Source organism: Pocillopora verrucosa, chromosome 9 (genome assembly GCF_036669915.1).
Source record: "Pocillopora verrucosa isolate sample1 chromosome 9, ASM3666991v2, whole genome shotgun sequence".
In the NCBI taxonomy this organism is placed as follows: domain Eukaryota; kingdom Metazoa; phylum Cnidaria; class Anthozoa; order Scleractinia; family Pocilloporidae; genus Pocillopora; species Pocillopora verrucosa.
Window position 1 is genome coordinate 1,996,716 of NC_089320.1, and position 16,867 is coordinate 2,013,582.

The 16,867-nt window shown below is 38.4% G+C and overlaps 2 protein-coding genes across 6 annotated transcripts; both read left to right on the top strand.

Moving 5' to 3' along the window:
- Positions 1–226: 226 nt before the first annotated feature.
- LOC131791414 (splicing factor 3B subunit 4) lies at positions 227–7,246 on the top strand. 2 transcript variants are annotated; one of them, XM_066172694.1, is made up of 9 exons: positions 227–275; positions 1,241–1,324; positions 1,761–1,906; positions 2,120–2,248; positions 3,012–3,192; positions 3,902–4,114; positions 4,690–4,913; positions 5,548–5,722; positions 6,413–7,246. In XM_066172694.1, exons 1-9 carry the CDS (start codon positions 242–244, stop codon positions 6,454–6,456), a joined length of 1,230 nt encoding a protein of 409 aa, XP_066028791.1. In that variant the 5' UTR covers positions 227–241; the 3' UTR covers positions 6,457–7,246. The 2 variants fall into 2 exon arrangements, with proteins under 2 accessions (XP_066028791.1, XP_058964736.1); XM_059108753.2 differs by having other exon boundaries at positions 3,902–4,129; positions 6,413–7,245.
- Positions 7,247–7,892: 646 nt separating this feature from the next.
- On the top strand, positions 7,893–12,046 carry LOC131791458 (uncharacterized). Of its 4 annotated transcripts, none has more exons than XM_066172307.1 (5): positions 7,893–7,947; positions 8,494–8,670; positions 9,855–10,219; positions 10,432–10,632; positions 11,085–12,046. In XM_066172307.1, exons 2-5 carry the CDS (start codon positions 8,499–8,501, stop codon positions 11,421–11,423), a joined length of 1,077 nt encoding a protein of 358 aa, XP_066028404.1. In that variant the 5' UTR covers positions 7,893–7,947; positions 8,494–8,498; the 3' UTR covers positions 11,424–12,046. The 4 variants fall into 4 exon arrangements, with proteins under 4 accessions (XP_066028404.1, XP_066028406.1, XP_066028405.1 ...); XM_066172309.1 differs by lacking the exon at positions 7,893–7,947 and adding an exon at positions 8,053–8,155; XM_066172308.1 differs by lacking the exon at positions 7,893–7,947 and adding an exon at positions 8,054–8,160.
- The last annotated feature ends 4,821 nt before the right edge of the window (positions 12,047–16,867 follow it).

A 16,867-nucleotide genomic window follows, 5' to 3' on the forward strand; every position in this document is an offset into this window, starting at 1 on the left:
TTTTTCCGTCGATTGCTTCTCGCCTCAGTCTGACTTTCTAGTAGAGCCAAGGGCGAAACCTGTTATTCTAATTTAAGAGCACTCAAAACCCTTGCTTTCGTTTACAGAGCGTGACTAGAATTTACTAGGATATTTCTAGGCAGTATTCTTGAACAGCGGTTGTTCGCATCCCCCGTAATTCTTGATCAGCGGTTATTTGCATCTTCACCCCGATGATTGCCGGGAAGTTGTTAATTTCAGCATGGCGGCCGGACCGATAGCCGAGCGCAATCAAGGTAATGTGCGAATTTTCTTTCTTTCTCAGAAGGCTCTGCCATTTGGCTTGCCTATGCCAAGTATCTATGATATCACTGGGTATATTTCTGCTACGCTATTCGTCAACTCGTGTTTACGATGCCTATTTACTAATTGATTACCACAGCATCAATTATCGTAGTAAGAACGCTTGATCGTTTTCTGGTCCTTTGATCATGATTTGTTAAACACTACATGTAGCTCTCGTTAAATCTATGCGTTCTAAGAAAAGAATTTTGTCAGTTAAAGCAGGAATTCTTCACTTGTCGTACTAGTGTGCTCAGGTGATCTTTGTTAAGACACAAGAAACGAGGACGGTAATTGCATTTCGTTGAGATCTTATTCATGTTGAGATCTAGATAAACTTGCAGCGTTTGAACATCGAGTTTTTTATTCACGTGAGGACTGCTTAGTACAGAATAAGCTTAAAAGTCGCTGAGTTAAAAGCTCAAAGTGCCCTTTTTTAAGTTTTGAATATTGTGTCTTTTCTTTGATCAATGCGAGAAACGACAAACGGAAATTCAGGATCTTCCCCTTTGGCTGTGGACCGGCGATTTTCGAGATCTATAATTCTTTTCGTTGCCAGCAATTAAAATAGCTCTAAACCCCATGTTTTACAAAGATTTTCTCATTTGGATTAAAAGTTAAACAGATCACTGTTCAAGTTCTCTGCCTATTCAGACTTAATCTTCTTTATTTACTCAATTTTTGCCTGTACGTAATAATTGTTTCTATTACCCTTCCCTACTCTCAAGACCAGTGGTGTAGTCTGAAACTACTTATGCAACTGAACAGCTGTTTTTCTTGTAAAATAATTCAGAGTAAACCAATGCTTACAGAGTGCTTATGTTGAGTATTGAATGCAGTTTCAAAGTATGACAAAATGATGAAAAACAAGCAAACAAATGTTACTATGTCCATTTTTTATTCTTTTCAATTCAAATAGATGCCACAATTTATGTGGGTGGATTAGATGAAAAAGTTGCAGAAACCCTCTTGTGGGAACTGTTTCTTCAAGCTGGACCAGTTGGTAAGTAAAGGCTGTTAGTTTTGATCTCCTACCAAGCAACCAGGGTTGAGATTTTGTATATCATTGCTACACGATGTACTGTATGTGCAGTATGCATTCTTATTGATATAAAGGTGATCTCTGTAGGAGACACTCTGGCCCTAGACTCAGGGTAAAGAAGTCCTGTGTGCAGACCTGGTGTGATTATTGTGATGCATTTTTTGTCAAAACACTTTTCTCTCACAGCATCTCTCTCTACTTAGGAGTGCAAATGGGCACAGGCAAACTGCCAGGGTAACCCAGCAAAATGCCAGGGGATAAATTGCAATGGACTTTCGTGCCATCCAGGAGAATCAACAATGTTCTCATCTGCTTCCTTCTAAAGAAAACAGGATAAGTTATGGCCATATAAGCCCATCAGCTCAATTCTTGACTTTCTATTTACCTATTTCTTTAGTGAATGTGCACATGCCTAAAGATCGCATCACCCAGCTTCATCAAGGGTATGGGTTTATTGAATTCCTTGGCGAAGAGGATGCTGATTATGCCATCAAAGTGATGAACATGATAAAAGTATATGGGAAGCCAATTAGAGTGAACAAGGTAGATTATGCCTGACTGTATAATTATGTTTTGTTATTAATTGTTTGGCACTGTTAGAGAAGCACCTTAAAGATGATAATCTCTTCAAGTTGTGTTATTGTATCTACTGTATGCAGTGAATGGGTGGAAATTAGATGTGATTAGTTGTTCTTGTAAGTGTCAAGTTCATGTTTTGTTTCTACTGTAAGAACCAACTTTATTTTGGAATTTCAGGCATCAGCGCACAATAAGAACCTTGATGTGGGTGCCAACATTTTCATTGGCAATCTTGATCCAGAGATTGATGAGAAACTGCTGTATGACACATTTAGTGCTTTTGGAGTTATTCTTCAAACCCCAAAGGTAATGCATTTTACATGTTACCACTTGCAAAGAGCTACTCAAAGAGAAATGCGTGAAGGGTGATTGATATTTGGTTGTTTAAATTTTTGTACTTAGAACTGTGTGTTGGCATAATGATTACAAGTAAAGCATTGATTGTAAAGGGTGAGCTGCAATTATAGAAAAGAAGCCTGCAAAAAAATTCAGGGTTTGATGGGATTTGAACCAGTGTCTCCTAGATGCATGTACATGTACTAGCTGGGCCCGGCTACCAAGTGAGCTAGGAAGGCACACATTGGGAATGGGGTACATTTCAGAGGGTTTTTGTTTCCCATGGAATAATCTGACTATAAATTTCAATGAAATAAGTTTAACCTCTTTAACTTGCATTTTTGATGATAATAAAAACTTACATGTTCCTTTAGTCCATTTTTCTTTGATTGTGCAAATAAAATAAATTTAGAGAATAAGCTATCACTAGATACACAAATGTCTCTGTAGTGATTTCAATGTTAAGTATCTCCCACTGATCGTAAGCACACATGTACCAATAATCAATGGAATATATTTTTTGGGGAGTGGTTGAAGTTTTGAAAACAAATTGCACAGGATAAACTGTACATTTGTTTACATTTTAAAGTTAATTTGTCAAAAAGTCATTTAATCAGTCAATTTAATTGTCTCATATACAATCAGGTGGTCCAGCTACATGTACATGTAATATTGTTGTAATCAATCAAATTATGTGAGATATCTCATCGTGGAATGTCCTAAACACTTATAGATCATGCGGGATCCTGAGACTGGTAACTCCAAAGGCTTTGCATTCATCAACTTTGCAAGTTTTGAAGCATCCGATGCTGCCATGGAAGCTATGCACGGGCAGTACTTGTGCAATCGACCAATTACAATTTCTTATGCCTTTAAGAAGGAATCAAAGGGTGAGAGACATGGGTCTGCAGCAGGTATGGGTGTTTTCTAACTTGCTTTTCTTTCATGCACAACTTGTTAACCCTTTAATTCCCAAGATCTGATCATCAGTTCTCCCCTCCAGTTACTACACATTTCCTTATAAATTGATTACGAGAATTTGGTGTTCAAACAAGGTAATAACTTGTACCTGATGAGTTTTAATATTCTCACTGCCTTTTAGCTGTATAATGTATGGATACTATAGGGAAAAGTTACATGGTAATTACTTCTGGGAGTTTAAAGGTTGAAATAATGTACTTTGATTTTTCACTTAAGTATATTTGTTAGGTGCATTGTCTTGTTAGTGTGTTAGAAAGTTGTTCTGATGAAATTGCTTTACATTTACTTCTCTTGCGATATCAACTCTCTATGCAATTTCTCTTTCTGGTAGCCATTAATAGCCCTTTGACCTCCATTCTCCAAGAGTCACCCCTTCCATTATTTGGAGCTTCTGCCCCCCTCCCTCTTTCTCCACCCCTATAATAAGCCCCCTACCCCCCTTCCCTTTTCCCTGTGGACAAAAGCTATGAAAATATTCCTGTTAGTGTAGTAACAATCAGAGGTAAAGCATATGATTTGCATTTTGGCTCTCATCAATGATTTTTGGTAAACCCCTCTCACCTTGAAATGAGCCTTCCCCCCCCCCCCCCCCCCACATTTGATATGACATGAGCTTACTCTCAATTTATCTTCTCTTTCCAGAGCGTCTATTAGCAGCACAGAATCCTCTTGCCCAAGCCGACAGACCTCATCAGCTGTTTGCAGATGCACCTCCAGTTCCTGCTGCTTCTGTAGCACCACCAGCAGTTACCTCAATCATGCCCCCTGCAGTCATGGCTGTACCTCCACCTTCTGCCATGCCCAATATGCCCAACATGCCTCCTGGTGCACCACCAATGCCACCTGTTCCACCGGGTATGCCTCCTCCTGGTAAGTGGTTCCTTATGTGGTGTTTGACTGTCAGTGATCTTCTTTGCATCTAATGGCACATTACAATATCAGTTTAAGTTTAATTCTTGGAGTTGTTGATAGTCCAGTCACTCTCTCAGTTTCCTTCCATCTTTAGCCTTAGTGTTCACTATGCACCATGCAGAACTGTGGGAGTAAGGTGCCTCACCATCAGAGTTGTGCATGATGCGCTAACATCAAATTTTTCACTGATCTTTTTCTTACTCATCCAATGGACTTTGCAGTAAAGGAGGGCTGCTTATAGTGTACCTGTTGTTCAAGATGTCTATAATCTTGCGCTGTATAATGAGCTTGGTTGATCTGCCCATAACTCAATCTCCTGCCCAGAGGATGCCTTGACAAATCAGTTCAGGCCAGACCTGCTAAGGAATTAGCTATGCTTAGCATGCTTGACATGACCTTGAGCCGAATAATTACCCTTGTAGCCAACCCTTTGGGTAGATAAACTCATTTTTATTCATGCATACACTTTATTTACAGTACATGGACCATTTTGCATCATGGTTTGTTTCTTGTTCTAGGTATGCCTCCTCCTGGCATGATGCCACCTGGCTTCCCACCACCAGGAATGTTCCCTCCACGAATGCCTGGCATGCCTATGATGCCTGGACCTCCAGACCAACTACCACCCCCACCCCCACCCGGTGCACTTGGTCCACCAGGCCAAATGCCACCTCCACCCCCTCCAATGGAGGGAGGTCAGTTTATGCCACCTGTGCCGCCAAACATGCCACCACCTCCTCAGGTCAGTATCATGTACTGATAGAGTGTCACAGTCTGTTTTATTTTTTCTTTTTTCAGGAGACCCAATCTTGTATTTTTCTTTCAAGGGTGTAGCTAAGACATAGGGTTGGAGAAGGTGGACAGCACCAAAATTACTATGGGCCTGACATTTAGAGACATTACGTTGCGGGAAGTTCATTTCCACGTGGCAAAAAGGATAATGGGGAAAAGATTTATGCTCTGTAGATTCTTTGGATTTGCGTATTTTAGCAGACCTGAGTTGTAGAATTTGAATGTAAAGTTTGTCTCTCAAAAAAAGAGTCGTTTACACCCTAAGAAAATCTCTACTGGATAAGCCCCTGTTCTCGTCAGACCGCTTTACTGGAATAGTCAAGGAATGTCAACATAGCAAAAATGGGTTGTAAATTAATCTCTGACGTGCGATTTTGTCTCTTCGGCTGCTCTGAGGTGAATAGTGCTCGCAAATCACCTTCGACTAGCCAATCAGTGAGCGCTGAAAGCACTATTCACAGGTGAATGATGAAGAGGGAATTTGTCCAACAGGTGCCTGCAGAAAGAAAAAAGATAAATTAACGATTCTGTAGGCTCTCTCAGGTTTACTGAATATTTAATATTTATTGTTCGTATTTCCATAGCCTCTTCTTGGTCAAGGACCGTCATCAGATCAAGGAAATCTTTTACCAAGGCCTCCTCATTCACAGTTCCAACCTCCTGGCAACAGACCACACCCGCCAAATGATATGGGACCAACAAGCGGAATACCAAGTCTTCTTGGGCCTCCTCCCATGCCTTTTGGGATGCCTCCTCGAGGTAAGTGCTGCCGCTGGCAAGGTTTCTAGTCTGCACACTGGGCGCAGTGTTTGGCAAACTTCTGTAACAGCATTGTCACTCCTCGCAATATAGTTGTTGAACATCTTGAGTCTGCTATTGTTTATGTACATGAAGATAGGAGTGTCACGGGCACTGACAGAGAAAAATATAGAGTATAGTATTGTCAGTCAAAGGATACAAGAGTTGAATAGTGATTGACCGATCGATAAATGAACGAATTGATGGAAAGATGTTGTCCTCCAATTTTACTGTATTCAAGACAACCTTGTATTTTCAAAACAATAGTTAGCTGTTGTTTACTTTTTTTATGAGAAGGTTTAACCGTGGCTGGTTCGATTGTTGACTGAAATTGTGCATCTGTGCACAAGTATGTACTCGTTAACCCTTTAACTCCCAGAAGTGATAAATATGGAACTTCTCCTTATAATATTCAACATTATCCAGCAAACAGGTATCGAGAAAACCCCAACTTATCAGGTAGAAGTTGTTATCTTGACCCAACACTAAATTGTCATAACTGATTGACAAGGAAATGTGTAGCCGCTAGAGGGGAGAATTAACAATTAGATCTTGGGAGTTAAGGGTTAATAATGAAAATGACGATGATAACGACGATGATGATGGTGACAGTAACAATAATAATCACACGATATTATGTTCCTTCCTCAGGTCCTTTTCCGCCACCTCGCTTTGGGCCCCCTCCACCTCATTAACAAATAATGTACCTTAAAAAAGCCTTCGTTAACTTCAGCTAAAAGTGTTAGAAGTAGGAGATTCATCAGCTACACAGCTTTTTGAGCGCATGAGCGACTGTTGTGTAGGGAAGGCGATCAATGGCGACCGTTCTTGTACAGACCATAGCGAAATATGGTTTTGCTGACGGCAAATTGTGTTTTCAGACAGACGTCGCCTTTGTTTTGTTTTGTTTTGTTTTTTTCTTGAGAACGTTTTTACGCAAAGTACACCGAAAACACGTTTATCTGGGAAAAGAAGAGAATGAACTCCCTAACAAGCCCTTTTTCCTTCTGTTTGTAAATAAAAATGTCTCGTACTCTGAGGAACGTCCTTTTCTGCCATTATTGTCCCAGTCCTGACTTTTATTAACTTTATAAGACGCTATAAAGTCTCTTGTAAGAGACTTTAGAGTCTCGTACAGTTACGCGGGCCAGTACGATCAAAATTACTTTAATTGCAAACATGTGATGCTCTTTTAAACATGGCTGATCTTAGCAGTGTGCACGACACGTGTCACGTATGAATTTCTTCATGGCTAAGCTCACCAATGAGTCCTTTGAAGCGCAGTGGTTTGGTGTCCGAGTGCGAAATCAGAATGTCTCGGGTAAGACGGGCTTAGTAATTTCGATGCCCCTACGTGAGTTGCATAGCAACCGACCCTTCACGATAAACTTTCCTTTGTCAGTTGCGGGATCAACTTTTCATTTTATTGCCTCGTTTTGTTGCCAACTTAACGATTTCCTAAGTTGTACGTTAAAAAAAAAAAAGAAAAAATGTAAAGAGTTGTTTCTTTGTTGTTGTTGTTGTTTTTTTTTTTTTCACGCCAACTGCCAAGTTGAATCTACTAAAATCTTAGGTGCAGCGCACAGTTCTCCGACGTAGGGGACCATTGTTTCAGGAACATAAGATTCATGATTAAATGAAATGCCGGCTTCGTGTCCCTTTTGATCACAGAACTCGTTTGATACGTTGAATTCCCTTTATATACAAAGTTAAATTACTTTGGAGCAAAAAATGCAATTTCAGCGGCAATTTTTCTGATTGAACATATGGCTTCTCTTGTTTTCTGCTTGTTTTCGCCATTCAAAGTTCTTAATCGTGTTTTGATTTGGTTAATTAATAAAATGCTTTTAGCGCGAATGTTACCTTTATCTCTTAAGATTCCTATATCTAGTCAACTATCTAAGCGTTTCCCAAAAAAAGACGCGATAAAAGAAACAAAAATGATTCGAGTGCCTACTACTCAACTGTTAATTACTTACTAAAAAAGGGCAAGTAATGGTTAATATTTGTTTAGTACTGGCGTATCTAAGCACCTTGTACAGCTGCAGTGACACAAATCTGTCAGTCATTGTGAAAACTTTTCTCAATTAACTCGGTTTCAACAAAAGCGAACTCACAATGTTTTTCGAATCTCCGGTCTTCGTGTTGAGCAGAAACAGAAGAGGTGCTAAGGGTAGAAGTGAAAGGTAAGGGTCAGGGAATGTGTTTTGACGGAAAATAGCGTGCGCGGTGGCTGTCTATGGAACTCACGGCAAAGAGAAATTTAAATAGTGATGGAATAATGGTAGAATGAGGAATTCTCCGCTCTACAGCCAGAGAGCCGTTTATTAGGCAGTGAAAATCTCTTAAAAGGACATCAATAATCTGGAAACTTCAGATTAATCAGTCCTAATGGTGAGGTACCTACGTTAGATGAAATTTATGAACACAAGATTATTTTTCTCATCTTTACCAAAAATCATCCTTTTACGTTCATTAATGGATGGCAAAGTTGAGAAGAGAGAAAAGTATGGATGCAAGGCAACCATGAGCTGCGTTATAAGGAACTACTGCTATCGGTCGGCCTTGCGAACTCCTATTGGGACACTAACTGTGAAATATGTGCTATTGCTATGTACATCGACGCATCCCTAAACATAAGAAGTAAATTTAAAGGAAAAACACATACACATAATAAGCCATAAATATGAGCCATGATTGTGAAAGAATTCCCTCCTCTCTTGAATTTTCAGAAACAATGCTGAAGATGAAATGTTCGCTGCTTTATGCGACAGTTTTGATCTGTTCCTTGTTGGTAATTTATTGTGTGATCAACAAATCAGAACATGGAGCTTCCAGTATCTTTCTGCAGATGTGCTCACCGACGAAGAATGACTTTCCTGAGAACAAAGAGTCCATCCAAAAAGCAGGTGAAATAACAAGGAGTTCTGATGAGAGCGCCCCGCAGCTCCCATGCTGTTTTTGTATCTGAATTAGCTATATAAAACGCTTCGAGTGTGTTTTCTTGATGGAAAATGAATTTTTTTTAACTCGTTGCATACGCGTAGCATTAAAAAGTGGTTGTTGTGCTGACTCCATATTGAAATACGTCACTCGAACACGACGTGTAAGTAGTGACTTCAGAGTGAAGCTTGCGTGTCTAAGTAAGGTCAAAAGTTCAGTTTCTAAAGGAAAAAGTTTTGATCTATATACATATATATGTAGCGATTACAGGACAGAAGTAATTTTTGTCAAATGCTAAAACATGGATCTTGCAATGAAAGAAATCGAGTTTCGTCATAAAAGGCGAACTGAACGTAAAATAGTTACTGGCTTGGTTACTCAATTATCCCCAGTGTGTGCGGGATAGTTATGAGCACCATTTAGCAAATTCTCTAGATCACATGATCCGTTTCAGAGATTAAAGTCTGTACTGGAGACAAGAGGGTAATCTAGCCGGAGCTTATCCCGGTTTGCATAGCATGAAGCGACTAGGATGATCATTACTCCCCTGGATGCGATGCCAGTCATCACAAGGTTACCCCCAACATTTCATCAGGCTTCCCTGATAATCTGCCCATACCCATCTGTACCCCTGGGCGGAGAGAGTCACTGTGAAAGTAAAGTGTTTTGTCCAAGAACACAACACAGTGACCCGGCCAGTTTTTGAGCCCGGACCACTCGACCCCACTGGATCTCCCACTCCATTTCAAAATCACATTATTTATACTTACTTCTCTATGGAAAGATGGCGAATTTCGAGTTCTGTAGTCTAATAAAGAGAGGTGTTATTTGTAATTGTCACAAGCACGGGATAACGAGAACAATTTGAGTCCCCCACGGAGAAAAGTACATCAGACGTTCGAATTTTGCCCTTCGATTTTCTCCCTCTTAGATGCGAGGGACCCCGAATATGGCTCAGGTCATCATTTGTACAAACATTAAATTAAAGTTAAAACGTCTTTGAGGAGGCTTTGATTATAACTCCACGGGTATAAGAATAAGGCCAAGTCGTTCTACTTCCCTCGTCAGAACGATGGACATGAGTCCGATATAGAGTAAGAAAAGATTATATGAACAGTCGAATAGCATGATGAATCTGGTTTGATTTCAGAAGTGCCAACCACACTCAGTTCCTCAGCAGAAGATCTTTTCAAACTGTACGATGGAGTGGAGACGTTTGTGATGTTCATTGGATACCCCCGCAGCAGCCACAGCCTAGTGGCTGCCATCTTAGATGCACATCCAGAAATCATCATTGCTAATGAATACCACGTGCTTCGAACTTGGGAGGGAAAATTCCGCTCTTCAAAAGAGGTTGAGAGAAGCTTTAAGAAATATCAACTGTTTTATGACCTTCATGAACTTTCGGTGAGAGACGCTACATTTGGCCGTCGTGCCAACAACTCCCTTTTGAACGTCAGGTATAGCTACCAAGTGCCCGGCTTATGGCAAGGAAGATATTTTAAAGGAATAAAGGTTAGAGCGTCAAGGAAGGTGTTCCATCTATTTTTATAAATTTACTCCACGTTGAAGGGTATCTTTTCATTTATAGATCACATAAATCAAAATGCGGTCACTAACCCAAAAACTGAAATATGGCCTTCCAGTGTGTATCACCAAAGGAAACGACAAACTTGCTTTTATGCAAATTATTATTTATAATAATTTGTTTTAATCCTATTGGATAGGTAATTGGCGACAAAAAGGGCGGTGGTACAGCAAATGCTTTAAGGAATAAAAATCACTGGAGTGTCCTCTATGAAATTCAAGAAGTTCTCCAGATACCGATAAAATTCATTCACGTCATCAGAAACCCCTTTGACAACATAGCAACCATCATGCTCCGCGCTACAGAGTCACGTGACGTCGTAAAAGAAGATGGAGTAATGGTAGGTTAGAAGGACACGAAGGTTCAAGCATTTAATTTTCTTAAATATCAACATGAAAATGTTTCAGCTGTAATGAAAGGAATGTGAAATCTAACGAGAGGAATTATGATTTTCAAAAGAAAAATGATGAGAGGTTATACTTCCTACACATAAGATTCCCACATGATCCTTAGCGCACTTATCGACGCAGATAGTGAAAGACAAAAAGTTGTAGCATCATCTCAGCTCAAAAAGAAATCATTTTTCGTTGCCGAGGTTGCCCTTAGATTACGAAGGCATTTTCATTTCTGACGAGGAAAATGGTTTGAAAAGGGACAGTGAGGAGGGTGGGGCGAGGTTGAACACTCTTCTGCACGCTGTAATGTCAGGAATCAATGCAAAAATGCTTTTATTTTTTATTCCCGTTATGAGGAAAACATAACTGTTTCTTTTTCGTCCGTCTCTTACACCAGGTAAATATGACAGAGGAACTTGATTTAGCCATTAAGTCATATTTCAGCTTAGCGGCTGCAAACCAACGCATTAGGGAACGTTACGGGAATGCTGTCATCGATATTCAAGGGCACAACACAGTGCTGAAACCCAGAGAAACGTTGCAGAGGTTATGCGATCATCTAGGAGTTACTTGTTCTGAGGATTACTTTGAAAAATGTAGTAGTATTCTTTTTGGAGTTCCTTCTGTTACAAGAGACAAAGTGGTGTGGACCAAAGAGCAAAAGGAGCAAGTCACAAAACAGATAAAGAATTTCTCTTTTTTAAAGGAATATTCATTCGATGAATATCCCAAGTAACGTTTGCCACTTTCTATGAAAATTAGATCATCATAAAAAGACAAAGATAGTGATAATTGAAAATAGATTGCAAAAAGCGGATAATCTTTACAGATGAACTAAGCTAACAGCTGACTTAGATTACGTTGGAGGGAGTGGAAAAAGCAGCGTGCCTGCGATAGGTTTTACTTCAAACTTATACGAGGCGCAAAAAAAAGAAATAGAAAAAAAAAAAAGATAAATAGGAACGAAAATAGATGAGCATGGTTATCTTTTTGGTAGCAATATTGTTTTAAACCCGGCCACTGAAATGACGTTGAGATGTTGATAGCCACGTCAAAAACATGAAATCAACTGTACAAATTTGCTCAAATTCATAGCGATCTGAATGTGAACTTTTTTTTATTTCACTGATAGTTTTGTAATTTGACTCATTGAAATGCATGTCACGGACATTGTTTCTTTTCATCTCGAATTCAAGGGCTGAATAGATAGTCTCCAAAGCTTCAAATAATTACTTATTCATGTGAACGAGCTCTTTCTTAATGAATAGGTGCAAATCCTGAAGGTGCCAGTTGATATCTCTACCAAATCTCTAAGCAGCAAATAAAATAACAAGCGCAGAAAAGGAAAGAAACATTCTAGACACAGAGATTTAAGAGAAGCGATGCTCTGTTTCGCTAGAAGAAAATAAACGTGTGGTACTATTTATTTTCATACCTGCTTTGCTGGGAATAAATAGATGATAAAGATGTGTTGTATACTAACAAAAGGGTTGGGAATAGAATAGATTTAAAAATTACAAAAAATTACTTTGAAAATACTCCTACCAATTCTGATAACAAAAAATTCTTCCCCAACCTCGGATTAAGAAAATTACGACGATCACCCAGTAATATTAAATAATAACATTATGGTGACAATTTTGTCATCAACGTACTAGTGACTCTTTCAAAGAAAATCTCTAAGTCATCCTTGTTAATGGCGAGGTGCACATCACAAATCCAAATAAATGAGCTATGTAGTAACCTCTTAATATCACTATGCAACAACGTTGTGATCAGGTTACAACTCTTATCCTAAAGTCTTCCTTAATATTATTGAACCAATCGATGGCAAAGATGATGGCTTACGAGCGAGGATATGTTTTTTTCTCCTGCAGCTGCTAGCAGGTGCAAAGCTGTTTGAATAGCTTATAATTAACACTTAAATCCCACGCTCAATTCTCAAACGGCAACACAGTATACCATCAGTCGAACGTATATTTTGGACTACATGTCAGGAAGTGACATTTACAGAGGACAATTCCTATTTCCACGTTTGTGGAAACTACAAAAAATCAAAAGCTCTTGGCCTCATCAGTGATTCAGGTATGTCTATATAAATTACGGACCTTAAACAGAACACTCTGATAGCCTCGAATAGTGCTCACCAAATGGGTCAAGATCTGTCAGGGAAAATTGAGTGGCTAAACTCAGCACAAATTGAGCCTCCGTTAGCTAAAATTTTATCGGCCAACACTGTCTTTCGTTTGTTTGACTTTTAATTTCAAGGGTGACAATTAATTTCGCAAACACATGTTTATAAACTAAATGCAAATTCAAAGTTTTTCAAATAACATTGGTGTAATTGCAGAGGATATCTATCTCTTTAAGTGAACAGACACTCAAACCTATCGATAGGTTATAATCTGGGTGCAAAACAGGAAAGATTCAATCTAAACGTTTCTTTTTTTTAGACTGTTAGTTTCAAGTGACGAAAAATAGAGCCAGATTTCAAATCAGCTATTCCCTTGTGTTAATATATCTCAAAAAATTACCTGTTCCTACTTTGAATTAATTTTTTTCTCTGACAAACAATTTGTGTCTTTTTTTTTTCAGTAGCTGCATTATAACGTTTAAATTTTTTCAATACATTCCTGTTGATCGATAAAAAATTGAATCATGACACGGTGGGCACAGAGTGACTCAAAATCGCTCAAGTTCGCCATTCATTTTGTTCAGCGGTTATCCGCGGCATTGGCGCCTAATTTCAAAATGGCGGCTAATTTTTCAGTACAAGAAGTGCTCGAAATGGTTGCAAGGGACGAAGAAATGGACGTTGATGTCGAAGAAGAAGCGAATGAAGAGGTCACTTTGATCGCAAGAATTAAAGAGTGCCTAAAGGAGGTTGGAGATGCTGGCATTTTTCGTCGACACCGGCGTGTCAATGCTTGTCCCTTTGTATGACCTAAGTCGGCGAAGAGTTGCAGGTTTACCTGTAGAAGCCTCCCAGATCCTTAACACCCAGATTCAAGTGGGCACCATCATGAGGTTGGAGTCCAGGTTATGGCTGGAGGCCATTTACAGACGTCTTGCCGGACGACGACGGGTAAGGAACCCATTCCAAAGCGAAATTGTCCGAGACATCCCCTACGAGGTTTTTCGCGTGTTACTAAGAGTAACTAAGTCTACAGAGGGCTTTGCCGAGCCATTCGTGTCTTTTAGCGCCAACAAAAAGGCGGGAACAATTTCCTTTTCTTCATTGAGACCCGTCAAACAGCTGCTTTCAATTCTTTCTGGCCTGACGGAGCGGGAAGTTGTGCAATACTTCAAGAGGACTCTCACAGGGAAGAAAGCTGGAAGTAAAGTTAATGTCATCGCATCAGAAGAGAAAAAAATGGTTTTTGTTTACAAATTAACCAAAGGCCAACTTTTTATTGCCTTCCACTTTGGGGAGTGGAATACATATGGCTTTCCTCAACATAATTAGATTATGCAAGTGAATATATGAAAGAACATATATTTGAACTGTGGAGAAAGGTATGAAGACATGATTGATCATCTGCGATACTGGTGCAGTGCTCTACCAACTGAGCTACCAAGCTGACTGGGAGCTGATCACGTTGTGAGTTCGTAATATACCCATAGATGGTGAAGATGCAAGTGACTATATAAAAGACCATATATTTGAGAAAAAGATATGAAGACATGATTGATCATCGCAGTTGTTATACACAACTTAAGCAGTTGGGAAATTTACGCCTTAATTTTTTTTTTCAGGCTTAAATTTCACAACTGCTTAAGTATGTATAAGCAATGATCAGTGATCAATCATGTCTTCATAATTACATTATTTCGATAATACAGTGGCTTGCAGAAGTGCATGACTCCTTGTATAGAGGAGGGGGGAGTGGTGGGTTCACCACACCTTGTAGGTGTGTAAAGTGGGGTGTTTTGGTTCCACTGTTGTAGACTTGGCAGTCTTTTTGTAGATAAAGATAGAGTTGTAAAGAAGTAGTGTATAGTAAAACTGACCTAACAAATTAAGGAAATGCCTGGGTGTTTTAGCTCCTGTGGGGTAGGCACTCCCATATGAAATGGGCAGCGGTGCTTGAATGCTTGAATTATCCCTTTTTCTCATATTTATTAGATATCAGATAATCAAAGTGAAACAAAACATAATAAAATGCCAACTAATTTTTATTTACCCTTTTCCTGTATGAGCTAAAACACCTTTTTCCAACAATAATACCTTTCACATCTCACTGTATTGTTGAGAAATTATCTTTAACAATAAACATCAAGCTAAAAATCTCTGAAGTGTGTTGGCCATCAAGGCATAATTATTTACAATAATGAACAGCTTACACATTTGCTGTTGTTGATAAATGCTATGTTAAAAATTCAAAGAACAGCTATGATTTTAAATTGTGCTGTTGCCTTAATAAAATCAAGCTACAAATGTCTGATCTGTGTAACTGTTCAACAGTATACATGTTGTAGGTAAAAATGAAATCTAGTTAAATGTTAATCTAGTTTGATTCTCACTAGCCCTAATTATTCATGACCATGAATAACTAGGGTTAAGAGACAAAGGAATTTCATTTAAACCTGAATTTCATTTTGACCTTCAACACACACATTCACCATCTGCTGTTATTAATAAATACTGAGTTAAAAATTAAACAGCTAAGATTATAAAAAAGCTGTTTTCTTAATAAATATCAAGCTATGAATGTCTGTCATTTGTTCAACATACATATTCTTTCCATGCTGTTATTAATAAATACTGAGTAAAAAATTAAACAGCTAAGATTTTAAAAAAAGCTGTTGTCTTAATAAATGTCAAGCTATGAATGTCTGCCATTTGTTCAACATATACATTCTCTCTATGCTGTTATTAATAAATACTGAGTAAAAAATTAAAAACAGCTAAAATTTAAATTGAGCTGTTGTCTTAATAAATATCACACTAAAATTGTCCAACCTTTTCCGAGTATTTAGACTTGAGAACGCTTCTCCGTTATTTTAATTTTATCCTTTAAAAAATCTTGATTTTGGTCTGTTTTTTTTGTACAAGTTCAGGACAAACCACAAGATGCCCAGAAAACTTTCACACAAGTGACCTTTTGTATTCCAAGATTTATGTCACTTGTTCAGGTTTATATTATCACAAAATATTGAATGGCCAATATAAACCAAAGCTTGTACCTAAGGCACTGTGTTTTGTTCTTCTTGCAGTTCAAAAATGGTGAATCCCCATGATTTGAGTGTTTTGTGCTTGTCATTTTACTGAAACACTTGGTACAAACAACTACTGTCTAAATTAAGTTCTTCCCTCTCTGAACACCAAGATACACTGCTGCTTTTAAAATGTGCATACTATTCTGTGACATTTAAATTAGTCACAACCCCTTCACACCTTATCAAAAAAGGAGCAATGTTAAACCTCTTAATTCTGTACAATTAAAAATATGACCACTTATTAGAAGATGAAATTATGCATATATAACCACTGACCCTTCTTTGCCCTTTGCAAGAGCTTACATTTGTGTACCATATTATTATGCTCTGTACAACCATAATTTGTAGTAGTACTCTATGCACTCTGGTTTACACAGACAATATTTTTGCCCCAATATCCACATATACATGCACTGTATATGCTCTGGACTGGTGTGTAAATACATTAAGAACTGCTGTTATTAAAATGAATATGCAACAATGTGACCTTTAAGTTAAGTCACCCTTAAGAGTAACAGCTATAAAAGGAGCAATGCTTAATAAGATTATTTATAAATACTGTACATTTAAGAAAATGGGCATTTTCTGCATGGTAAAAATATGCATATTTTTACCTGATTTACCTGTTTCTCACAATAGATACTTTTTCTAGGTAAAAAAATTCACTTTCTCTTTCAAAATGCTCATGAGAGCCCCTGTTTTAAAAGAAAATTGTACAATTGTAGCTTTCACTCATGCATATAACTACTAGCATGCATAGAACTACTAGTGGTTCCCAGACACAGGGTTCAAACCCCTCTTCAGAAACAAACTTCTGGGGCTTTTCCAGGATTCAGATTGATTTTTCCAGGACTCTAAAATTCACATTAACCCTTCCACTCCAAAGATCTCAAATTTAATTCTCCTTACTGCCTGCCATACATTTCATATTTTTTACTTGAGTTTAACAGATTTCCAGAA

Coding starts and splice junctions, on each gene's coding strand:
- LOC131791414 (XM_059108753.2), top strand. CDS start 242: ATGGCGGCCGGACCGATAGCCGAGCGCAATCAAG. Junction 1,325..1,760: donor TCTTCAAGCTGGACCAGTTG/GTAAGTAAAGGC, acceptor CTATTTCTTTAG/TGAATGTGCACATGCCTAAA. Junction 2,249..3,011: donor TTATTCTTCAAACCCCAAAG/GTAATGCATTTT, acceptor AAACACTTATAG/ATCATGCGGGATCCTGAGAC.
- LOC131791458 (XM_059108812.2), top strand. CDS start 8,448: ATGAGCCATGATTGTGAAAGAATTCCCTCCTCTCTTGAATTTTCAGAA. Junction 10,220..10,431: donor GATATTTTAAAGGAATAAAG/GTTAGAGCGTCA, acceptor CCTATTGGATAG/GTAATTGGCGACAAAAAGGG. Junction 10,633..11,084: donor TAAAAGAAGATGGAGTAATG/GTAGGTTAGAAG, acceptor CTCTTACACCAG/GTAAATATGACAGAGGAACT.